Genomic DNA, 24,222 nt, shown 5'->3' on the forward strand with positions numbered 1-24,222 from the left:
AGCCTCAGTTAGCTATTTTTATTGATGGGGGGGGGGGGAGCTGGCCCTCCCTACCCACCCAAGGCTTCCATGCAAGTGGAGAAAAACTCCAGTTGAATGCAGTTGAGCACTGATGCAGGCTTATCATCAAGAAGGCCTACTTTGCTGCCTCCACTGCATCCCAGCTGGGCCACCCAGAAGAGCTTTTCCAGATGGTGCAGAACCTTTTAGCCTGGCCCAAAGGAGGTGGTGGGGCCCACAGTACCGCACTGTGACTTGTCTGCAAAGCTCTTTGAGGATAAAATTGCTTGCACCCACTGGGAACTTGACTGCTGTTACAGCAGATGAATCTCAAGGTGTCTAGCCCTGCTGTGTTGGATGAGTTATGGTTCGTAAGACTCAAGGATGTGGACAAGGTGCTTGGATCAGTCAGGGTGAATACTTGTTGTTTTTTGTATTTTGGTTAAAAGATAAAATGCTACGTATAATAAAATGAAGAATTCCATAGATAGCAAGATCCAAGTTTGGGACAAGTACTCTTTCGTGATAAAACCCTAGCAAAGATTTAAAATCATCAAATATGCAAAATAAGTGTGGAATTATAAGTTGTTACAAGGAACACAAAGAGACACAAAATCCAAAGAAACAAACTTATTTTTTATAGGCCCATGATTCTTTTTTCCTTTCACAGTGCAGGGAACAATCAAAGATTTAGTCATCATAAACCAAAAAAGGTGCAATTATGCTTCAGAATATAATTACAAGAACACCACAACTATAGCAGTTAATAGTACCATGAAATTCCAACAGACAATTCCAATAGTAAGTAGAATAAACCAGAACTTGACATACAGTGTCATCTGATGCAGAAAAAGGTGTCCATTTTGTTCAGAGAAAAGACAGCTCCCAAAGGAAGGGGTTTCTTAATCCTTTTATCAAGGATTATGCTCCTGTGTCACCAGACATGGCCTATCAGGGTCCATACCTGGACCTGGGAGGTAATAAGTTCCCACAGCTGTATTCGAGGTCATTAAGGATGGGGGAAGAGTGCAAAGACCCCCTGGAGATATTAAGCACAAATAATGTTCTACGTTAACATCAAATAAATTAGTCAATACAAAATATTAGGAGTTATTTCTGGCAAATCATGGGTGAACCTTGGGCAATTTCAGTATATGTCTTTAATCAGTTCTGTTAAAAGGTTCTCTTTATTATTCACATGCAATAAAATCTGGGACCAAAACAATCACCCTGACGAAAACAGAATATTCATCTAATAAGCATCAGAAATCTGGAATTTACAGCAGCCTATTGACATAAACATGCCAAGCAGCTAAATGTATGAAACAAAGATGGGGAGCTTACTACTACTACATAAGGAGAGAGATTGTTTTTTAAAAATGGTATTTCATTTTAGCAGAGATGCTCAGTCTGGGCAAAGGGAAATCGAGGGCAGGGGATCCTGGCCAGCACAGCAACCCACAAAATTTATGTGGATGACTACAAATCCTTAATTCATAACTAAGATACAGAAGCAATGCTGGCAACTGATCCTCTCACCCATAAATTATGTACATTCAATTGCCACCATTTTGGAAAGTGAGACTGAAAGAGCCCCATATGTCTCCTCTGGAGCATGGCAGGGATAATATCTGTGCCTGCTGTTCATGCCCCACTTTGAGCATGAATACATCGCTTGTGCCAGGGAACCTAACTTGCAACTTTGATCCCACCTTACAGGGTTATGGGAACTTTCCATGACTGCTATTGACAACAAAGAGGGAACATTTTTCTACCCTTTTCTGCAAAAGGGAGGAAGACTTTGGCTATTGAATGCACTTCATCCTTCTATTCCCAGCGGGACAGTAAAGAATGACGGGACGCTATATTGGAAAGAGGGTGTGTGGGCCCTAACCTCCAAAGCAAGACACAGAACAGTGAACTGGGTAAGATCAAAAGAATAAAACTTGCTACTCCAGAAATGTTAGAAAGAAGTATGCAAGCTTTAATACCATGAGAGATAAAATGTATTTAAATAAAATAAAGGGATTAATAAATATACTGATATATCCAATCGATGCCTGATCAACCAACTCTTGTGACAAACAATTGTGCCAAGACCAAAATGTGTTCCAACCATGTGGGACTTCCTCAGTGATCCAAAACATTTCTCCATATGATGTGTCACAGTAAATCTAGTTTGTCTGGATGATCTGCATTTGATCTTATGCATCATTTGTTGCTTCTCATATCTGGATCTATCATTTTATTTATTATTTATTATTGTATTTAAACATCTATATTAATCAACAACAACAACAATTGTATTGTTTACACCCTGCCTATCTGGCTGGGTTTACTTATTGAATACGGTTTATTTATCGTGGCACTGATAAACATTTTAGTGTTTCACTTTACTGGATTCAGCTGCATCAAGATCTCACTGAATCTGCTACTGGTAGCCCCTCTCCGGCTCTCCTGTATTGAGAGGGGACTGGCACAGGCACAGCATTGCAATGCTGTGACATGGGCTACTTTCTGCAATGGGAAGACAGAAAAGGGAGGCGGCCAATGCGAGCCTAAGAATTATTTCCCTCTGGTATTACCTACAAAAAAAGTTCATCAGAACAAGGTCCAAGGGGCACCAAGGGGCACAAGCACTCTCCCTGTTCAGGTGAGGAGTGCAGTGACACCCTGTGGACTAGAAGCGGATTTGTCAAGGAAGTTTGTTTCACAACATTCCACAGTATCAGACGGGGATATTTTTGTCAATATGATTACTGGTTATATCAGTTTACAAAATATTTAATAAGAGGGGGATAAAGAGGTCATTGACTCTTGTTTGGAAAAGCCTTAAACAAAGGAAATCATTAATATGCAGGTGATGTAAAAATCTCAACTCATGAGCATTTTCCCTATTACTGTTTTAACATCAAACTTTTAAGATACAGACATCATATAAAAATACACACACATACTTCGTGGAATTCCTGCATAGCGGGGGGGGGGGGGGAGGATGTATCAGTACTCAACAACGAATTCCTATGATAACAATGGAAACCGGCATTTATTAATTTTTTAGGTGCAGTGGAGGTCCTACTTCTCTTGTGCAAGCTGGAGGAGAAGAAGAAAAACATGAATCGGAGTTGTTCTTGAAAAATTTCCCTTCGTTTCAATAGAGCTTGCATGAACAACCTCTATGGCTGGCTGCAGCCAAATGTTCAATCTTAAAAGAAAGGACATAAATAACAAGGAACTGCGTGGAAGCATACTTAAGGCATGACATTCAGACCTGAGAACATAAAAAAAAAAGTTTGAAAAGAAAGAGAGAGAAGTTATCTTGGTTTCTTGGCTGTATTGTAAGAACTCCACCTCCTGCTACTTCTGCACTTAAGTGCTTCCTGCTTAGTGCGGGAAAAGAACCATCACCCACTGATGAAAGTCAAAGGCCCCCAATTCTTATAAATACAAGAAGTCTGGCTGGCACCCCTAAGAAGCCAAGCTCTCTTGCAGGTGTGAACATGTGCCACACTCTCCCTCCTGGAGGAGATAGTCCATGCTGCTTCTCCCTCTCCTGCTGCAGCTGCCTTTCTTCCATAAACCGTGTGCTATGGGGCACATCCACCACATAGGGGTCTGACTCCCCACACCTTTCCCAACATCCTGCTGCAACCGAGTTAGGGAATCTACTGCCTTTAGAGGGTGGCTTTGCTTCTCTCCAGCTTCTTGCTCTCTCTTTTCTTTGTACTGTTGTTAAATGGAATGATGTTCAAACAAATCAAAACCGGATTCTCTTCTTTTTTCAGGGTCATCACACTTTTGTGTTAGCAGAGCAAAGTGTTAAGTTTGTACAGCCCTATAGCGCTTTGAGAAAAGGGGCAGAAATAAGAGCTGTACATTGAAAGGTTTTATATGGTAACTGTTTTCTCTGAAGAAAACATGGCATTCAGAAATCCTGGCTTCCCAAAAACACCCACTGCACCAAGTAAAAAAAATAAATCAAAAGGCTTAATAAAAAAATATCATGGCAGGATGAGGCTGAATACACCAAGTGCAATATCAGCGAGTTGTTCAGGGCTCTTCCTTAGGCAAAACAAAACAAAACAAAACAAAACAAAAACATGTAAATAATCTATGGCAGCTCACAAATATATTTCTCATTTAACATGAAAGAGACACAAGAACAAAAACCAGAGGTTGTAGTTTTTTTATAGTCACATAAGCATGCAACGAAGTGACCAAACCAAAGTGCAACTATACAGGATGGATGGACAGACAACTCCCTTTCGGTACTACCTAAACTGCCACTTTTGAAAACCCACACCTAAGAGTCTTAAACCTCTGCATGTCCTGTTCACACAGCTGAACTCCACGATATGGTGTGGAACTGGTCTTCTTGGCAGCTATGCAGCAAGAAGAAAATTTTGACATAGCTGAAAGGCACAGCCACTCAATTGCAAGTTTAGAAAGGGAGCCAGCAATGGCTTCGTATGGCTGTTAATTGATCTAGAAACACTACTTAATTCTCTATGTGAAAAACCAAACTTTGCCCACTTTGACTGCTTCATAACTCAGAACCTGCCCCTGGCCCTATGGAATAAGGCATGAGAGAAATTTAAACACAAAAAGAAAACAAACACCCACCTTCAATCCAAGCACAAATCTTAAAGAACTTGCTTTTATGAATCACCTGGAGCCTTATTATGAGAAGCACCTGTTGCAACTGGAAGACAGATGCAAGCGGCTCCTGTCAACAAGCCACTGACCATTTGCTCCTTGACCGTTTCATCCAAGCACTCTATTACCATCACAGCTTCTTATCGGCTGGTGGCAGGTTTAGCATGCAGGCCATCATAATATCAAGGTCTGTTCTAACAAATCCTATAGCAGTGCTACAGAGAGGAAATTTCAAGTCTCCAGAGCTGCCATCCACTAAAGGAAGGCAGCCAAAACCACCTGCTCACCACCTGAGATGGACGTGGCAAAACGCAACCCAAGATGCCACCACCACCACTACCTCCTTCCTACTCTCAGGTAAGTGATGGGAAATTGCAAAAGAAAAGCAGACTATTTGACACAAGTTGGGAGGGAAGATCTTGGCAGCAGTCCCCCCCTTCCCCCTTCATAAAGGATATTTGTTCTAAAACAGTTCCACTGCTACACAGTATAGTCCATGAGTTTAACTTATGAAAATTAAGAGTCGCTCTTCACAAGTTGTCTCATATGGGTAGTTATATTCTCCTAACACCATATAAATAAGTAATATTTATACAGCTTAGACATTCTGAGACATGCAGTAGTTTTTTTGTTGTAGGTAGTACATTTTTCTTTATGATCGTATGTGGGGGGGGGGGGTGTTTACTGATCACCTTGTTACCAGCAGATCTCATGCCGGCCCATGTCTGGCATTGTCTACTACATTTGAGGATGGCTCTGAATCATCCATGGGGAGAACGAGGCGTGTGCCCCTTATGACAAGTTCGTGGTCCCCAAACCCAAGCTCCTGGTCCAGGGTGTCCTCAGAACTATTTCCCGCCGCCCTTCGAGATGCGCCAGATGTCAAAGAATCTGTGTTCACGGTGGAATCCCCGTAGGTCAAACTGATGTCTCCGTCATTCAAAATAAGGTCTGAATCATCGTCTTTCAGCTGCTCTTGATTCTGAGTAAAAGAAAAGAGCTATTTTACCAAGCAGCTAATATGCTGAATTAATATCTATTCCTGCTGCCCAAGATGTCTGACTGGCATAATAAAATTGGAAAGTTTTTATTTTATGACTGCAATTTTCTACAAGGTACCCATGTCCCAAGCAGAATATGAAGGTTTCACAACCTAGGCATGTTCCACGAGATTCAGATCCAGGACAATTTGGTCCTAACCCCACCGGAGTAGTCATCATTTCTCCCCTGCCTCACTTATACCTGTAAAATGGGGCTAAATACCTGCTCCACAAGAATATTGCTTAAAAATTAAGTCCATCTGCATTCATAAAACACCACAGAATTTATCTTCTTTGACTCCCATAGTATTTAACAATTTTACAGAGGCAAACAGGTCTCCCAAAGGCCATTACCAAAATCAAACTGCCAAGTTCAGAAGTATCAGATGCTTAGGAATGCCAATAAAGGGTGGTCTATTGGGAACATGATGAAGGTATGGATGGACTTTGACTGACCAAGCAACATTTACCGTATTTTTCCATGTATAACACCCCCCATGTATAAGACACCCCCTATTTGGGGGGACAAAAAATTAAGAAACTGGGGGGGGGGGGATTGCCCAGAGTTGTTGAACTTTTTTTTTGGGGGGGGTGGCCCAGAGTTTTTTGGAAATGACAAAAATCACTCACCCGCCAGACCGACAGTGCTGCTCACACGCATCAACAAAGCAAACTATCCTCTGTCCCCTCACTGTCAAAAGCAGTAAATTGCCTGCCCAACTGCTGCAGCGACAGCAAATCAACACCAGCCCTTCCCGCAGCCACCAATAGCAATCTCCGACTCGCGGCAGCAACCAATTCCATGTCCCCACAATGCACTACCCATGTATAAGATGACCCCAAATTTTGAACAAGATTTTTGAATAAAAAACCATAGTCTTATACATGGAAAAGTATGGTATGTGGCTTTCTGCTGCATTATGTTAGCAGTGGATTATCTTGAAATGTTGCTATATATGTTTATTGCACTTTTCTGATGCTGTTTGGAGCTGCTCTAAGCACGATTTTGAGCAAGAAAGTGGCATATGATAAATAGATAAAGACAGAAGCCAGTCTGATTTGGAAACTGAAAAGCAATCACAGCACTTGGTGGAAAAAGCTGCTCCAAGAATACAGTAACTGTTTTGCACAGCCAAACCTCAGCAGTTGCGGAAACACAACATACACAGAAAGTATTCCATGGTCATTCTGGGAGGTTCTGCACGTACCTCATAAGCCTGAGGGCTGGTCAGGCACCTGGCAATGGGGCCGCAGCAGCTTGGGAGCGTTGTTGTTAGAGGAGGACCACTGTGCGTCAGGAGGGGCTTCAGGTAACTGAAGGGGGGGCGTTATTAAGGCACAAAACACTTCAATGAGAGCACTTCATGGGTTTTTTATATAGCAACAACAACAAAAACAATTTATTATTTATACCCTGCCCATCTGGCTGGGTTTCCCCAGCCACTCTGGGTGGCTTCCAACAAAAGATTAAAAACAGATTAAAACATCAGTTATTAAAAGCTTCCCTAAACAGGGCTTCCTTCAGATGTCTTCTAAATTTCTGATAGTTGTTTATTTCCTTGATATCTGATGGGAGGGCGTTCCACAGGGCAGGCACCACCACCGAGAAGGCCCTCTGCCTGGTTCCCTGTATAATTTGGCTTCTAGCAGTGAGGGAACCGCCAGAAGGCCCTCGGAGCTGGACCTCAGTGTCTGGGCTGAAGGATGGGGGTGGAGACGCTCCTTCAGATATACTGGACCGAGGCTGTTTAGGGCTTTAAAGGTCAGCACCAACACTTTGAATTGTGCTCGGAAACGTACTGGGAGCCAATGAAGATCTCTCAGGACCAGTGTTATGTGATCTTGGCGGCCACTCCCAGTCACCAGTCTGGCTGCCGCATTCTGGATTAGTTGTAGTTTCTGGGTCACCTTCAAAGGTAGCCCCACATAGAGTGCATTGCAGTAGTCCAAGCGAGGGATAACCAGAGCATGCACCATCCTGGCCAGACAGTCTGCGGGCAGGGAGGGTCTCATCCTGCGTCCCAGATGGAGCTGCCCTGGACACAGAATGGACCAGAATGGGCCTCCATGGGTCCAAAATGACCCCCAGGCTGCGCAGCTAGTTCTTCAGGGGCACAGCTGCCCGATTCAGGAGCAGGGAGTCTACCACACCCACCTGCCCGCCCACAACAGGACTTAGTCTTGTCAGGATTCAACCTCAATCTGTTAGCCGCCATCCATCCCCCAACCGTCTCCAGGCACTCACACAGGACCTTCACTGAAGCCAAGGATATTAACGAAAACCTATTAAATCCCACTGCATGCATTCACCAAGAGATGCATACAACATAATCATGAAAATATACAGTAAAATCATTTTAAAATGATTGTTTTTAAAAAGTAGTAAAATATAATGCAAGTGACTGTAAAAAAAAAAAAAAAGGTTAACAACAGCGAGGCTCAAAAATATGATATATAAGTGGCGGCAATTGAATGTGGTATTGTACATAAAAAGCCCTGTGTAAAAATGCCTTGTGTTTTTCCAACAGGGAAGACACAGAGAGGGAGCCGGGTGAGTTTCAAGTAGGAATGCGTTCCAGAGTTGCCCTTATTTCGTGTTCAGCTCATGCCCACAGATGGCACTAAGGTCTTACTTTCCAGGCCAACTTCTTCACAAAAGCAACACACAAGCAAGTGGTTCTGATGGGCAACGACTGGCTAACTGGCTACCCAGGATCAGAGCAAAGTAATTTTATCAAGCCTTTAGTAGTCCTACCTAATTGTTCACTAAGTGGTGGTAAAAAGTTTCATCCAGTTTCACTTTCTGAAAACTGGTTTTCCAATGTCCCAAGAAAGCGCGCGGGGGGGGGGGGGGGCTCTCTGCTCCTGTCGGGGCACTTCAGTAATAGGTTGTTTTTGTTCCACTGCTGAGTGGTATGAGTTTTATACTAGAGCCACTGGGATCCATGGCACATATCTGTCAACTATCCAGGACATCCTTTGTTGGGGGGCCGTGCTCTCCTGTGAGCTTGAGATTGCAGGGCCCAAAAGTGCATGTTTTGGGGGCACCATGCTCTCGAGCAGGTCATGTGACTAGTCTGGCATGGATGGTTTGGCACTAGGACAAGCTGGAAGGGACGGTGGCTCCATTCACATAACAAAAACTGCTACAGAGATACCAGCATTTTCAAAAGCAGGGGGTCCATGGCTTGGCTTTAGAAAAACTGCGGGTCTGCAGTACCTAGCAAATTGGGAACCACATTTCTAGGGGGCAGCCTGTGTGACAAACTATACCTTTGGAAAACATCCACACCTCCAGAGGCTAAAATAGCTGGCTGACTCTTTAAGTAACTGAAAATATGACAGATTTATCACTCTGGCTCTTGACTGCCAGGCAATAGGCTTTATGAAAGACGAGGATCCACAGCTGAGCAGAAGAGACTTCTCAGAGAGGAGAAGCTCTCTTCCCCCATCATGGACAGAGGCAGATATTGGCCTCCTAGTACAAAGGCCAAGACGTAAGAGGAGGAGGAGAAAGAAGGAGAACCGTTTTTTGTTTCTCTTAAGGATACTTATGGTCGAAGTTGTACCACAGCCGGAATAACCAAGCGCTCTCTGCTTTGGTACTTCTCCTTTCATTTTCCGGCACTCCCTGAAACAAATCAATGAGGCACAATTACAGTACTTTGGTTGACAAGAATCACACTCCAAACAAGGCATTTGGCAAGGAAAAGAAACTCTTCTGCCTGTTACAGATGGGTAGCTGTGTTGGTCTGCCATAGTCGAAATAAAAAAATTCCTTCCTGTAGCTACAGGAAGGAATTTTTTTATTTCTTCTGCCTGTGATAGCCTGGCAAAGCACTGGTGTCAGAGGCATGCAAGCATTTTCAGTGACGTGAACCACAAACAGAAGCTTCCCTTTTCCTGCCATCCCCTCTTTCACTGGAAGGCCATGCTGAATTCTGTCCTAATTTCTGGCAGATTGACATGTCCTGGATTCCAGCAAGTCGAGGCACTGAAATGGTGCTTTCATGCAGTGTTAGAAACTGAGGTATGAAAGCTAGGAGCTAAATGGCACCTTAAACCTAGGTTATGGGCGCTGCAACTGAGTGTCTAGGCATGCTTTTTTATAACAAGAATACAAAGCTGAAAATGAATGAACTGCACCTAAAATCTTATGTTCATTTTTCACATGGTCCAGTCCTTCCCCTGCCCACCCTCCTAATATTCTTAAGACAGACTCTTCTCTATTCTTCAGAGAGTAGCTGGAAGTGGGGAGGCAGAAAAAGGGCCTCCTTTCCTTCCATTCTGCAGTTTTAATCTGAAATCTCAGGTGCAAAGCTCAGAAACTGCTCACGCTAATGAAATTCCCTGTCACAAAATGCGCCTGGAGCAGTGGGAGTTTCAAAAACTGCTTTCACATACTCTTTCATGTGACTGGGGGCAGGCAAGGAAAGGCAGGGCCTACAGAGCAAGGAGAGTTGGCTTTGCTCTTCCTCTTCTTCATGTTGGCCCTTGGTCCCGAAACGGCACCAATCCTTCCCATAAGCTTCTGGCTCAAATTCTGCACAGCTAGTCTCTAGTCTTGGGTTTGCATGCCGGTGCTTGTAATCTGCATGGGAGAACCAACAGACCCTCCCCATCTGCTTGGGACTGGTTTCCTCTGCCCATAATTATTCCCCTGGTGTGTTATTTCAGAAGATACGCTTGCAACAGAGTTCAAGTATCTACTCAGCTTCGAGGTGCCTTGAAGGCAGTCACTACTCTGCAAGGCTGCTGCAGAAACAGAACGGTAAACCGTTTTGCATACATAAATAAAAAATTGTTTACGTGAGGAAATTAACCAACATGCCACCACAACAAATGTGAGGATATCCACCATGGAAACCCCTGTGTTAGAGGCAGAGAAAAAGAGCACAGCCACCTACCACGTTCTCCTGATCTGCATCCACACCAACCCTGCAGAGAAGAGGAAACAATTACTCAAGTTCTTCTGTGGGCTTCATCTACAAGGCCTCTCACTGCCCAGATGTGGGCTTAAAAGCTAAAAACACAAGCCCACAGCACTTGCCCTTGGCAGGAAGGGTGCATGGTAGAAAGAAAGAAAGAAAGAAAGAAAGAAAGAAAGAAAGAAAGAAAGAAACCACCTTTTTTTCCTCACACAAAAATCAAACTACAGTGGTGCCCCGCAAGATGAATGCCTCGCAAGACGAAAAACTCGCTAGACGAAAGGGTTTTGCGTTTTTTGAGTCGTTCCACAAGACGAATTTTCCTATGGGCTTGCTTCGCAAGACGAAACGTCTTGCGAGTTCTTGCGAGTTTGTTTCCTTTTTCTTAAAGCCGCTAAGCCGTTAATAGCCGCTAAGCCGCTAAGCCGTTAATAGCTGCTAAGCCGCTAATAGCCGCTAATAGCCGTGCTTCACAAGACGAAAAAGCCGCAAGACGAAGAGACTCGCGGAACAGATTAATTTCGTCTTGCAAGGCACCACTGTACTGTTTTAAAAAATTAAATTAAATTATGAAATGTCCATAACAAATTACACCTGCCTGCTCCAGAGTCCTTTTAAAGGTTTTCATGTTGCTGTGGGCCACCCTAACGTTTTGCAGGAGGGAGGCATGGAATAACTTAGTAAATGAAGCCCCACTAAGTTCAACAGGACTTACTCCCTGCTAGGCTATGTACGTCAAGCCCTGCAGTCTTGGATTTTTAAGCTAATCCAACTGTATCTGGCCACTGATTTTATCCTTCTCATTAAGTCATGTGACCAAGGAGACCCCCAGCGACCAAGAGGAGACATTTCACAAGCACACTTTCCCCATCATTCAGTTCCTGCTTAACACTCTTTCTCACTTCAGAAAGACGGACCCTCAGATTCCATTGTTATGAAGTGGGGAAATGTGGAGCAAAGGGTTTCTCTTCCTTTGCTGGCTTCCTGGTTTTCACCCCCACAAATGATTACAGGCTGTAGAAGCACAGTTGCTTCTCAAGGACAAACATGCACACCTGAACTATGTTTACTGAGATGAAAAGTCTCTGATAGGATTTGAAAATAAAGGCTAATAATTATGTGGTCCATTCAGTAAGAACCATTTTATCTGTTCTAGATTTCTCGTTCTATGTGACCCACCTGGCTATAAACACTGTTACAAGTGTCTGAAAAAAGTTCTTCATCTGGAATCTCAGCACCATTTTAATAAACTGCAACTATTTGTTATGCCACTTATTAATGAATTGTGGCATTTATTATTTCTTCCAAAATGAAACGTGAGCACCCAGCGCTTGGGCAGCAAAATGGGGCCACCTACAGACAAGATAAGGGTTTCTCCACACATGAGATCTCACCAGGTATCCCCCCAAAAAGGGAAGGAAAAAGCTGTAAATGAAATAATTGAAAAGCAACATAAGAACTCATGCTTAGAGGCCTCAGGGACCCATAGAAATCTGAGGGCAGTAGAGGTTTGATGGGTGGGAGGCAGGGAAAGTGAGCGGGGGAGAGTGGGCATTTACCTGCTCAAGCCTGTGATAACTGAACCAGCTGGATGACAAGCTGCACAGCAGGTTTCCTTTTTTCCCCTTTCCCCTTTTTTAATTTATTTCTTACAGTATTACATTCAACAAAAAGAACATCTTTTAACATTTCTTACATTCTGTTTCTTACATACATATACAGTCAAACCTCGTTCTGCGTCTGCCTCCGCTTGCATCTGCTTCAGCAAACATCCGCAGCAAACCCGGAAGTACTGGAACGGGGTACTTCTGGGTTCGCCACTCGTGTATGCGCAGAAGCGCTAAATCGTGCATGCGCAGACGCGGAGCTTTGATGTGTGTCATTTTCAGGTTGTGGCGGGGCCTCTGGAATGGATTCCTGCCGTAACCCCAGGTTCTACTGCATCACTGTACGTTTTCCCCCTTTATATCCCTGTGGCTTCCCTCCCCCCATGCTTAGCATTATTTAGTTAATTTTATATTATTTTAATATTGTGTTAAAGCAATATACTTTATATAAAAACCCGTATAATCTTTTCCAAATTTTATCCTAACTTTGCGAACATCAGTCTAAGCATATCAGTAAGTTTCTTTTGGAACAATATTTTGCCTTATACTCCTCTACACATTCCCATTCTTTCCTCAATTTTTGATTAAATTGTAATCTGATTGCTGCCATCATTTTGCCCAATTCAATAAATTCACAAAATTTAATTTGCCAATCTGCTACTGATGGGACTATATCTCCCTTCAGGTTTTTTGCCAGTAAAACCCTAGCGTCAGCCGTGGCGTATAGGAATATTTTTTTCTTATCATTGGGGATGTCTTTTGTCACTGTACCTAGAAGGAACGCTTCTGGCCTTTTCTCAAATGTTATTTTAAACATATTTTTTAATTCTTCATAAATATTACTCCAGAACTTTTTGATTTTATCACATCCCCACCATACATGATACATTGTACAGATCACAGCAAGATTCCTTAGCTAAGACAACAGCACAAGACTCGAACCGACACTCACCTGATGTGAAGGCACGACAGCATAGGAGTGGTGCCACCTCCAAACACCCAGACGGTAAAGAAGACGATGAGAAGTGTTGTACTGAACATCATCTGCCGTGCATAGGTGGCTGTGTCCCGAATGGCCAACGCAAAAGCCATGGCTCCACGGAGGCCTGGGAAGAAAGGCTCATCAAACCTTGTGTGGCCTATGGCCGGGCTCCTAAGAGCCTATTCCATTTCTGTCCCGGAGTCTGAATGCAGTATGTACATGCAAGAATGTGTGGGCACGCGTGAGTGTATGTGCGTGCGCGCGCACACACACACACACACACACAAGCTTTTCTACTTTTCACCTTTCGAGTGCAAACCCCAACCCACTTCCCCCAGAAAACTCTCTTCCATTTCACGTGGTGTTGCAGGAGGGGAGTGCTACTGTTCCAAGCTGCAACTTCCAGCAAAAAAGAATCTTGTAGTGACTTCAAGATGAACACAGTCATTACGGCATAAGCTTTCGTGGACCAGAATCTACAGTATGATCACAAGGCAGCTGTCTCCCAGCTCCAGCTGGTACACAGGTGGAGACCCTCCCTGCCCGCCGACTGTCTGATCAGACTGGTGCATGCTCTGGTTATCTCCCGCTTAGACTACTGCCATGCGCTCTACGTGGGGCTCCCTTTGAAGGTGACCCAGAAACTACAACTAATCCAGAATATGGCAGCCAGACTGGTGACTGGGACCGCTGAGACCACATAACACTGGTCTTGAAAGACCTACATTGGCTCTCAGGACGTTTCCAGGCACAATTCAAAGTGTTGGTGCTGACCTTGAAAGCCCTAAATAGCCTTGGCCCAGTAGACCTGAAGGAGCGTCTCCATCCCAGATGCCGGGGTTCCTTTCCCAAGGGCCTTCTCCCTGTGAGAAGTGAGGTTACAGGGATCCAGGCTGAGGGCTTTCTTGGTGGTGCCGCCCACCCTATGGAACGCCCTCCCATCAGATGTCAAAGAAATAAACAACTATCTGACATTTAGAAGACATCTGAAGGAAGCCCTGTTTAGGGAAGCTTTTAAAGTTTGATGGACTATTGTATTTTAAAATTTTGTTGGAAGCCGCCCAGAGTGCCTGCGGAAGAAATAAATTATTATTATTATTATTATTATTATTATTGGCAAGGGCTCTCTTCCAGAGGCAGTGCCCATACACCACATTGCTCAAAGCCAAAGGCTGCTGGCTGGCAAGAGGGAAAGCCTGCATGGAGGACCTCCCTGCGCCATCGCTGCCAGAGAAAGAAGAAAGCACAACTTCCTCAGATGCGGGAGGGAGCAGAGGCAGACAGGCAGAGAGGCAGGTAGAAGCAGCAGACAGGTGGGGTTTCTTCTCGCTCTGCCTGCCTGCCCTCCTCCCCTAAGTTGGGAAGGCTGCTGCTGCAAGAGCAAAGTGTGTGTAGTTGCATTTGCACAAGTGACATGTGTGTGAAGAGATTACGCTGTACTTATGCAGAGGCACGAGAGAAAGACGTCCAGAGCAAGCTGCACAAGGGCCTAGATCCTGGTCCATGCTAGGACTCTTAATGTGTTAATTAACACCTTCTCCTTCATGCATCATATTCCACCCTGCCTTAAGGCCAATCCTTAAGAGATGCTTAGATAATCTTTTAAGCCTCTGCCACTGGAATGATGCCACCTTCATGTTTAGTGCAGTGACACCAATCAAATGGCAGGAGCTCGTATTTTTGCACTTTCATCGATTCTCGGCCTTTTGGCTAAGATCAAGTGTCATATTTTTGCACTTTCAAAAACACAACAAGTACAAAGATAAATACAGATAAATACAAAGATAAATATAAATATAGGGGACAGGGCAAAATCCTCTCTCTCCATTTCATCTGCATCAGGAACAGCTGTACAATTACTGTTTGGGTGCCTGAAAGTAGGGATGGAGGATGGCTAATAAAACTGAAGCTGAACCCAGATAAGATGCTTTGCCTGTGGAAATGGAGAGTTGCCTGAAAATATCTAGGTGTCTGGTCGACAGTGAGGAATCTTGACTTATTTCAACATTAAACTATGGAAAGAGATTTAAAAAGAGTAGAGATTTGGGGAAGGATTAAACTTTCCCTACTAGGGAGAATTTCAGCTATTAAAATGAATGTGCTCCCCAAAATGCTGCTTTTATTTCAACCGATCCCGATTATTGACGAACCAAGTTGCCTCAAGGAATGGAAAAGGGGTATTTCTAAATTTGTCGGGGTGGGGGAGCCACGAATTAAACACAAAATTTTGATTGACACAAAAGAAAGAGAATTGGCAACTGAAGATGACTGAATATGCAGAATTAGCAGGTCTAAAAAGTAGAATAACAGAACAAGAAGAACAGGTATTTAAAGAGGAGTGGTATCTTTTTGTTGAGTATAATGAAAATAATTGTGCACAGTTAAAAACGCTGGCAGTATTAAAGTAACTCAACAATATAACATATTCTGAACTGATGTAAGATAGGAAAATTAAATTAGATAGATATATTAGAATATGTAGGAATGTTGGATAAGATAAATGAATCCTGGAAGGGGAGGGAGGGAAGGAAGTCAGTGAATGTATGGTATAATAAAAGATGTTTAATTTGAAATGTACAATTTGAAAATTTAATAAAAATTATTAATTTGAAAAAGGTGCATTATCTGTGGGCTGGTGCTTCTCAGGTCCAAAAATTAGGTAATACAGCTTGTTCTGGCAATCTTCTAGAAGGGAGATGCCTGGAGTCGGGGGGGGGGGGACTTCCTAGATTCCAAGCTGCCATTGCATGTCTGAGTACAATTCAAAGTATTGGTGCTGACCTTGAAAGCCCTCAACGGCCTTGGCCCAGTAGACCTGAAGGAGCGTCTCCACCCCGGACGCCGGGGTCCCTCTCCTGCAAGAAGCGAGGTTACAGGGAAGCAGACAGGGGGCCTTCTCGGTGGTGATGCCTGCCCTGTGGAACGCCCTCCCACCAGATGTTGATAAGCAACTATCCTACATTCAAAAGACATCTGAAGGCAGCCCTGTTTAGGGAAGTTTTTCATGTTTCTTGCTGTATTGTGTTTTTAATATTCAATTTGGAGCCGCCCAGAGTGGCTGGTGAAACCCAGCCAGGTGGATGGGGTATAAATAATAAATTATTATTATATATTATTATTGCAGGCCCATGTGACAAGGATGCAACCTATGTGGAGCTACAGCTGTTTCTCCAGCTATGGCCATTCTAGGAACAACCCCTACAACTACTGTTGTAGTGTTTGGCTTCCCTTGAAGATGATCCAGTATTTGCAGCTAGCGCATAATGCTGCTCTCTTGCAGTGAGATGGGATCATTTTACACTGAATTTGAAATCACTGCAGGAGAGCAACCAGGCCCAGTTCAAAGTATAGGTACCAACAAACCAATTCCAAACAGCTTAGGACCCAGGTGTTTGAAGGAGTGCCTTCTGCAGTACTACCCAAGCCAGGTTTTGACATCTGCAAGAAAGGCCCTGCTGAAGGTTCCCTCATTGAGCATAGCCCAGTAGGGCTACTATACACAGCAGGGCCTTCTCAGTGGCACCACCACCTTTGCTATGAAACGCCCTCCCTGTGGAGATCTGGCTCTCTCTCACTTGGTCTGCATTCAGTCAGCAATTAAAAGCTCATTTGTTCCAGCAGGCCTTCATTATGTAGCAATAATAATAATAATAATAATAATAATAATAATAATAATTTATTATTTGTACCCCGTCCATCTGGCTGGGTTTCCCCAGCCACTCTGGGCAGCTTCCACAAAGACCAAAAATACACTAAGATGTCACACATTGAAAACTTCCCTGAACAGGGCTGCCTTAAGTTGTCTTCTGAATGTCAGGTAGTTGTTTATCTCTTTGACATCTGGTGGGAGGGCATTCCACAGGGCGGGCGCCATTACCGAGAAGGCCCTCTGCCTGGTTCCCTGTAGATTTGCTTATCGCAATGAGGGAACCGCCAGAGGGCTCTTGGCGCTGGATCTCAGCGTCCGGGCAGAATGATGGGGGTGGAGACGCTCCTTCAGGTATACTGGGCCGAGGCCGTTTAGGGCTTTAAAGGTCAACACCAACACTTTGAATTGTGCTCGGAAACGTACTGGGAGCCAATGCAGATCTCTCAGAACCAGTGTTATGTGGTCCCGGTGGCCGCTCCAAGTCCCCAGTCTAGCTGCCGCATTCTGGACTACTTGTAGTTTCCTGGTCACCTTCAAAGATAGCCCCACGTAGAGTGCATTGCAGTAGTCCAAGTGGGAAATAACTAGAGCATGCACCACTCTGGCGAGACAGTCCGTGGGCAGGGAGGGTCTCAGCCTGCGTACCAGGTGGAGCTGGTAGACAGCTGCCCTGGACACAGATTTGACCTGTGCCTCCATGGAGAGCTGTGAGTCCAAAATGACTCCCAGGCTGCGCACCTGGTCCTTCAGGGGCACAGTTACCCCATTCATGACCAGGGAGTCCTCCACACCAGCCCGCCCCGTTCCCCAAAAACAGTACTTCTGTCTTGTCAGGATTCAACCTCAATCCATTAGCCACCATCCATCCTCCAACTGCCTCCAGGCACTCACACAGGACCTTCACTGCCTTCACTGGTTCTGATTTGAAAGAGAGGTAGAGCTGGGTATCATCCGCATACTGATGGACACCCAGTTCAAACCCCCTGATGATCTCTCCCAGCGGTTTCATATAGATGTTTCATATAGATGTTAAAAAGCATGGGGGAGAGGACGGAACCCTGAGGCACCCCACAAGTGAGGGCCAGGGGTCTGAACACTCATCCCCCCCCCCACTTTCTGAACACGGCCCAGGAGGAAGGAGCGAAACCACTGTATAACAGTGCCCCCAGCTCCCAGCCCCTCTAGATGGTCCAGAAGAATGTTATGGTCAATTGTATCAAAGGCCGCTGAGAGATCCAGCAGAACTAGGAAACAGCTCTCACCTTTGTTCCTAGCCCGCTGGAGATCATCAACCAGCGCGACCAAGGCAATTTCAGTCCCATGATGAGGAAGGGATCCAAATGGTCCACATCCTCCAGGCGTGCCTGGAGTTGTTCAGCAACCACCTGCTCAATCACCCTGCCCAAGAATGGAAGATTTGAGACTGCGCAATAGTTGGCCATACTGGCCGCATCTAAAGATGTTTTTTAAAGAGGCGGTTTAATGACCGCCTCTTTCAGCGGATCTGGGAATGTTCCCTCACAGAGGGAAGCATTCACCACCCCGCAGAGCCCATCGCCCAGCCCTTCCCGGCTAGCTTTTATAAGCCATGATGGGCAAGGATCAAGGAGACAGGTGGTTGGTTTCACGCATCCAAGCAGCCTGTCCACATCCTCAGAGGTACCAGATTGAAACTGATTCCATGCAGCTTGACCAGACAGGGCTCTAGCACTCTCCCGCCCCAGCCCTGCTCCCACGGTGGTGTCTACCTCCTTCCGAATATGAGTGACTTTATCTGCAAAAAACTTTGCAAAATCGTTGCAGGAGATCTTGGGGTCTTTACAAGGCCCCGGTGGTAAAGGTGGTTCCGTTAAATTGTGGACCACCTGAAAGAGTCTCCTGCTACTATTTTCTGCAGATGCAATAGAGGCGGTGAAGAAAGTCTTCTTCGCCGTCGCTATCGCCACTTGGTAGGCTCAACATTGAGCTTTAACCCGCGTCCGGTCAGATTCAGAATGAGTTATCCGCCGCCGGCGCTCTAGCCGTCTCAGTGATTGTTTCATTGCCCTCAGATCCATGGAAAACCATGGGGCTGTCGGGCTCCATGCAATCGGAGAAGGCGCTTCGGAGCCAGAGAGTCAATAGTCCTGTTTAACTGCACATTCCAGCGGGCCACCAGGGAATCAGCTGAAAGGCCATCAACATGGGATAAAACATCCCCTACCACTCTCTGGAAACCATTTGGATCCATTAAGTGGCGGGGGCGGACCATCCAAATCAGTCCCACCTCCCTGCAGAGGGGAAGGGTTGTGGAAAGTCCAGTTGCACCAGGAAGTGATCTGACCATGGCACTTCTTTTGTTTCACTTTTACTTAGTGTCAGATCACCAACATCCATGGAAGTGAACACCAGGTCTAAGGCATGTCCATGACTATGAGTTGGGCCAAACTTATTCAGGGACAGCCCCATGGAGGCCATGCTTTCCATGAAGTCCCAAGTGACCCCTTGTAAGGCTGTGTCAGCATGGATGTTAAAATCCCCCAGGACAACCAAACTAGGTGTCTCCAGGAGAACACCCGCCACAACCTGAAGCAGCTCGGGCAGGGAATCCTTGGTGCAGCGGGGAGGTCGGTACACCAAAAGGAATCCTGTACTGCCCCTCTTGCCCAACTTCCAGAACATGCACTCAGAGAAGTGGGTCTTCCCAATAGGACGCCTGGTGCAAACTAGTGACTTCCTAAAAATCACTGCAACCCCCCCTCCCCGCCCACACGGCCTGGATTGCTGTGTGTAAGAGAAACCTGGTGGACAAGCAGCGGCAAGGACAGGCCCATCTGCTTCATCCAACCAAGTCTCTGTCACGCATGCCAGGTCAAGTCTTCCATCCACAATCAAGCCATGGATGGCAGTGGTCTTATGAATCATTGACCTAGCACTACACAGCAACACCTTCAGGTCATGTGGGTTTCATAATATTTGATTTAAATCAAATCCACCCTGTTGTCAATTGTACTTTGCTTTCACATGTTGCTGTTTTTGTATTATTTTTATTTTTGGTTGAAAGCAAGCCTGGGCAGGGAAGAGAAAGAGCAAGTATAAACAAAATAAGCAAAAATGGCTGAATCACTGCAAGAAGCAAAAATGGTTGCTATTAATACTAAGCATGTATTCAAAACATTTTCATGCGCATTCTCCCAATCTTGGTTCTGATGACAGCCAGTAATTGTCTTCTTTGCAGACATTTCCTGCTTGCAGCTTCCTGGAGGCATCTGGCTGGCCTGGGGGATCAGAGGCTGACCTTTGATCAGGCAGGGCAATCACTGCCCTAAGATAAAATCTAAGGCATCTCTAAAGGTTCCATCCTTTGTCTCTTTCTACAAGCAGACTTTGTACTTATGAAAATAATCTATGAAGGGATGGATTTGAAACACCCCAAGAGGTGATTACTCACCAGCAAACATCATCATATGTTGGAAATTTGTCCCGATCTTGTTTCTTCTCCCCAAATTAAGCAGGAAAGAGAGAGGGTAAATGTTTGCAGCTCTCCCCAGGAATACAGCCAGCTAGATTTGGGCACATATTAAGGATTTCCCCTCCTTGTTGACAGGTTTGCGAAAATTAGAATGCATCATGCGATAGCTGACACTAAAGTTTACGTTTAACTCTAAAAATGGTGGGTTACCAATGTTCCTACTGCACAAGAAAGAAGAGTTTTTATTCCAACAGTGACAAATAACAAATAATCATGTCAAGAAGGAGAATCAGTGGCCTTCAGAGAGCATGAGTACCTCCTGCAATCCCAAACTAGCAATTTCAAAACTGCAAAAAACCTGACTGCTGAGAAGCAATCTGTTCAGAGATCTCAGCCATACCACCTAACATTGATTGGACCACTTCTGAGTACGGGAACATAGGAAACTGCCTTTTATCAGGCCACTAGGTTATGTTGCCTACCAGCAGCTGCCCTCCAGGAATTCAGGCACTGGATTTCTCCCAGCCCTACCTGGGGACGCAAGGAATTGAACCGGGGACCCTTCTGCATGCCGAGCAGGTGTTGCACCACTGAGCCATGGCTTTTCCCAGAAAGCTTTAAGCATGCTGAATTCTTGACACAATGCCCAGATCTTCCATCAAGCGCTCTGTGCCACAGGCAAACCACTCTTATTACAGCTCAAGCTGCTTTTAAAAGTCTGGGTATTAAAAGCACCCATGTCTGGCACAAGGGTACATGGAAGGCCTTTTGAGAAATGAGCATCTAAGACTCATACTCACTAGGCAGACGGTTCCAGTGAACAAAACACAGCTTACGTCTGAGGAAAGGATTGGACTTAAATATTCCTATTAGTGCACAGAGCTAACCATGTTTGTTTGGATTCTAGCCATGGTATCTAAAGGCTACCACAGTCAGCCCAGCCATTAGGAAGGGTGAGGCTGCTGTTTCAGGTGGCAGAAGCCCCCCCACCCCAGAGGCAGGTCTATGGGGCCCCCACTGCTGATTCTGGGCATTCCTGTCCCACCTCAAGTGGCAAAATGGGAGAGCCACCCCTGGGCTACCATATCTTAACATTCCCCCTAAATGGAGGTCATCTCTACAAAGGACAGACATGTGTGCACCAGAAATCAGAAGTATGTTATGCATTGATGAGAGGTTTCTCATGAATGCATTTACCATATGCTAAGCACACACAGCACCTGTCCTAACCACAGATTCAAAGAGGACCAAAACAAGCCCAATAGGTTCCTCTACAGCAGGAGTAGGAACATCTGCGACCCTCCAGATGTTATTGGATGCCCGTCAGCCCCAGTCAGCATGGTCAGTGGCCGGGAAGGGTGGGGGTTAGCGCCCAGCCATGACTGGAGTGCCACAGGTCACACATCCCTGCATTACACTGTACACATGAATTCCTACACAGAGACTATCACTGTATATGATTATCCCCATCCTTGAGCCAACAAGGCTCCAGCTGTTCAAAATCAGGGCCAGTTCAAGGCTTCTAGGGGAGACCTTGGGCACAGGGTACCAATGGGAGCCTTTCCCCTTCCCTCCTCAACCCACACTCTTTCCCCACCTTTTCCTCTCTGCTGCTTTATCCTCTCAAATATTTCCTTCCTTCCTTCCTTCCTTCCTTCCTTCCTTCCTTCCTTCCTTCCCCTGTACCTTCCTCTCTTTCCTCTTGCCCACTCTCCCTAGGGCCCTGGCTCTGTTCTCAATCTGCTCTGACCATTAAGAAGTTTTTCCTCGTGTTCATCCAAAATCTACTCTCCAGCAACTTAAGGTCACTGGGTACACCTTGGCTGGAGCTCAGACGCTTTTGCCCCTTTCTCCAGGGCAGGCCACACTGTGCCCCCTCGCTCGTCTCTTTCCCACTGCCTCCAAACCTTCTTCACAAGCTTTGCCTCTGGAATCTAAAGGTTCGGTTGAAAGTGCTAGAGTTTGTGACGCACACCTATGAAATGACCTCTAACAACTGCTGCAAAAATTTGCAACACTCAACAGCCATAAACACTGATCATTTCTTGCTTAAGGTGGAATGATATGCTCCCAGGCTGCGGGCCTCTGTCCCCACCACCTCTCTTTCCCCTTTTTTTTCCATTCTGTTATCCTATGCAACGTATGTTGTTGTTATTTATATCTGAGGTTTCTCCCCATTTCATATCTGTTGATTGGGGAGGTGGCAAAAGGCAACTTCTACTCTTTTGGAATAAAAGGATACAAAAGCTCCCACTACAAACGTTGGATTAAACACATGATTCTGGAAGGTGAACAGCGTAAGGCCCATGTAGGAGAAGATGAAGTTTTCAGCCAAGAAATTGAGGAGCTCAAACAACTAAAGCAAAACACACACACACAAGGGAGAGAGAAGGAATATCAATCATAGCTGTGACACATGTCAAGATAGTATAGAAAACACCAAGTATGTCCATAAGTGAAATGTCTGGGCAGCGAATTTCTTTGGGCACACATTGCAAAAAGAGGATGAGTTTATGATTACTGGCACAATAGTTTGTGATTACTGTAAGCCAGGGGTCAGCAAACTTTTTCAGCGGGGGGCCGGTCCACTGTCCCTCAGACCTTGTGGGGGGGAGAAATGAACAAATTCCTATGCCCCACAAATAACCCAGAGGTGCATTTTAAATAAAAGGACACATTCTACTCATGTAAAAACACGCTGATTTCTGGACCGTCCAGGGGTTGGATTTAGAAGGTGATTGGGCTGGATCCGGCCCCCAGGCCTTTGTTTGCCTACCCATGCTGTAAACCAACCCATGCCCAATACACAGTCAGCACAACCAAAAAACTAAAAAGAATTGCAGTGATGCATGTTATAACAGAATAGAAGTTTTCAACTATAATTTAAAAAAGAAAAACCTGAAAAGGCAACCATAAGCCCCTCCCCAAACTACTGGATGTCTGGTGTTTTGATGGGTTATGAAAATGGCTGGTGCGGTCAAATTTGAAGCTTTCACTGCTGGGCCGTATTGCTGCGATAAAAATGAATGTATTGCCTAGAATGTTGTTTTTGTTTCAAACTTTGCAAATTGTGGACAAAATGGATTGTTTCAAGAGGTGGCAGAAAGATATTTCTAGATTTGTCTGGCAGGGCAAGAAGCCCAGAATAAAATTTAAAATACTAACGGATGCAAAGGAAAGAGGTGGATTTGCCCTGCCAGACCTTAAACTTTATTATGAATCAGCAGCTTTTTGCTGGCTGAAAGAATGGCTGCTTCTTGAAAACACTGATATTTTGGATCTAGAAGGTTTCAACAATGTATTTGGATGGCATGCATATCTGTGGTATGATAAGGTCAAAGCACATAAAGCATTTAAAAATCATATTGTCAGGAAAGCATTGTTTAATGTTTGGATAAGATACAAGGATTTATTAGAAAACAAAACTCCAAGGTGGCTGTCACCAATGGAAGCGAAAGCCTTGAAAAAACTCAATATGGAGGTCAAATGGCCGAAATATTGGGAAATTTTGGAACAAGACGGAGATAGACTGAAATTGCAGAGTTTTGAAAAATTAAAAAACAAAGTGCGAGACTGGCTTCATTATTTTCAGATAATGGAGGCATTTAATTTGGACAAGAAAATTGGCTTCCAGGTGGAAAAATCAAAATTAGAAACTGAACTGTTCGAACCCAAAACTAAGAATTTGTCAAAGACAAGGACTTCCGGGTTGGCGCCATCGCCGAATGGCGGACTCCCTCCGAGCTCCGGAGGGAGCCTGCTCGGCAGGGGCTGGGTCCTACCGCACCGGCGATGCGGGGACCCTTAAAAACCACGGCCACGGGGGCCGTGGACATGGAGACTCGGCTGGCACCGCTAGCGCCCTCCCGACTCGTGAAGGAGCCTTTTTAAAGGCTACGGATCGGGTGC

At 45.0% G+C, this 24,222-nt stretch overlaps 1 protein-coding gene across 1 annotated transcript in view; it reads right to left on the reverse strand.

Annotated features, from left to right (window-relative positions):
* Positions 1-2,374: 2,374 nt before the first annotated feature.
* The window catches only part of LOC308468310 (sodium/hydrogen exchanger 6-like), a 47,291-nt gene continuing 25,443 nt past the window's right edge, over positions 2,375-24,222 (reverse strand). Inside the window, 7 exon segments of the mRNA XM_080990452.1 lie at positions 2,375-5,638; positions 6,905-7,010; positions 9,248-9,327; positions 10,604-10,634; positions 13,184-13,337; positions 20,293-20,404; positions 22,556-22,669. Coding sequence (XP_080846578.1) covers positions 5,366-5,638; positions 6,905-7,010; positions 9,248-9,327; positions 10,604-10,634; positions 13,184-13,337; positions 20,293-20,404; positions 22,556-22,669 — 870 coding nt within the window. The 3' untranslated portion in view covers positions 2,375-5,365.

The sequence above is a fragment of the Podarcis pityusensis genome, assembly GCF_964106645.2.
Source record: "Podarcis pityusensis genome assembly, chromosome: Z".
Lineage (NCBI taxonomy): Eukaryota > Metazoa > Chordata > Lepidosauria > Squamata > Lacertidae > Podarcis > Podarcis pityusensis.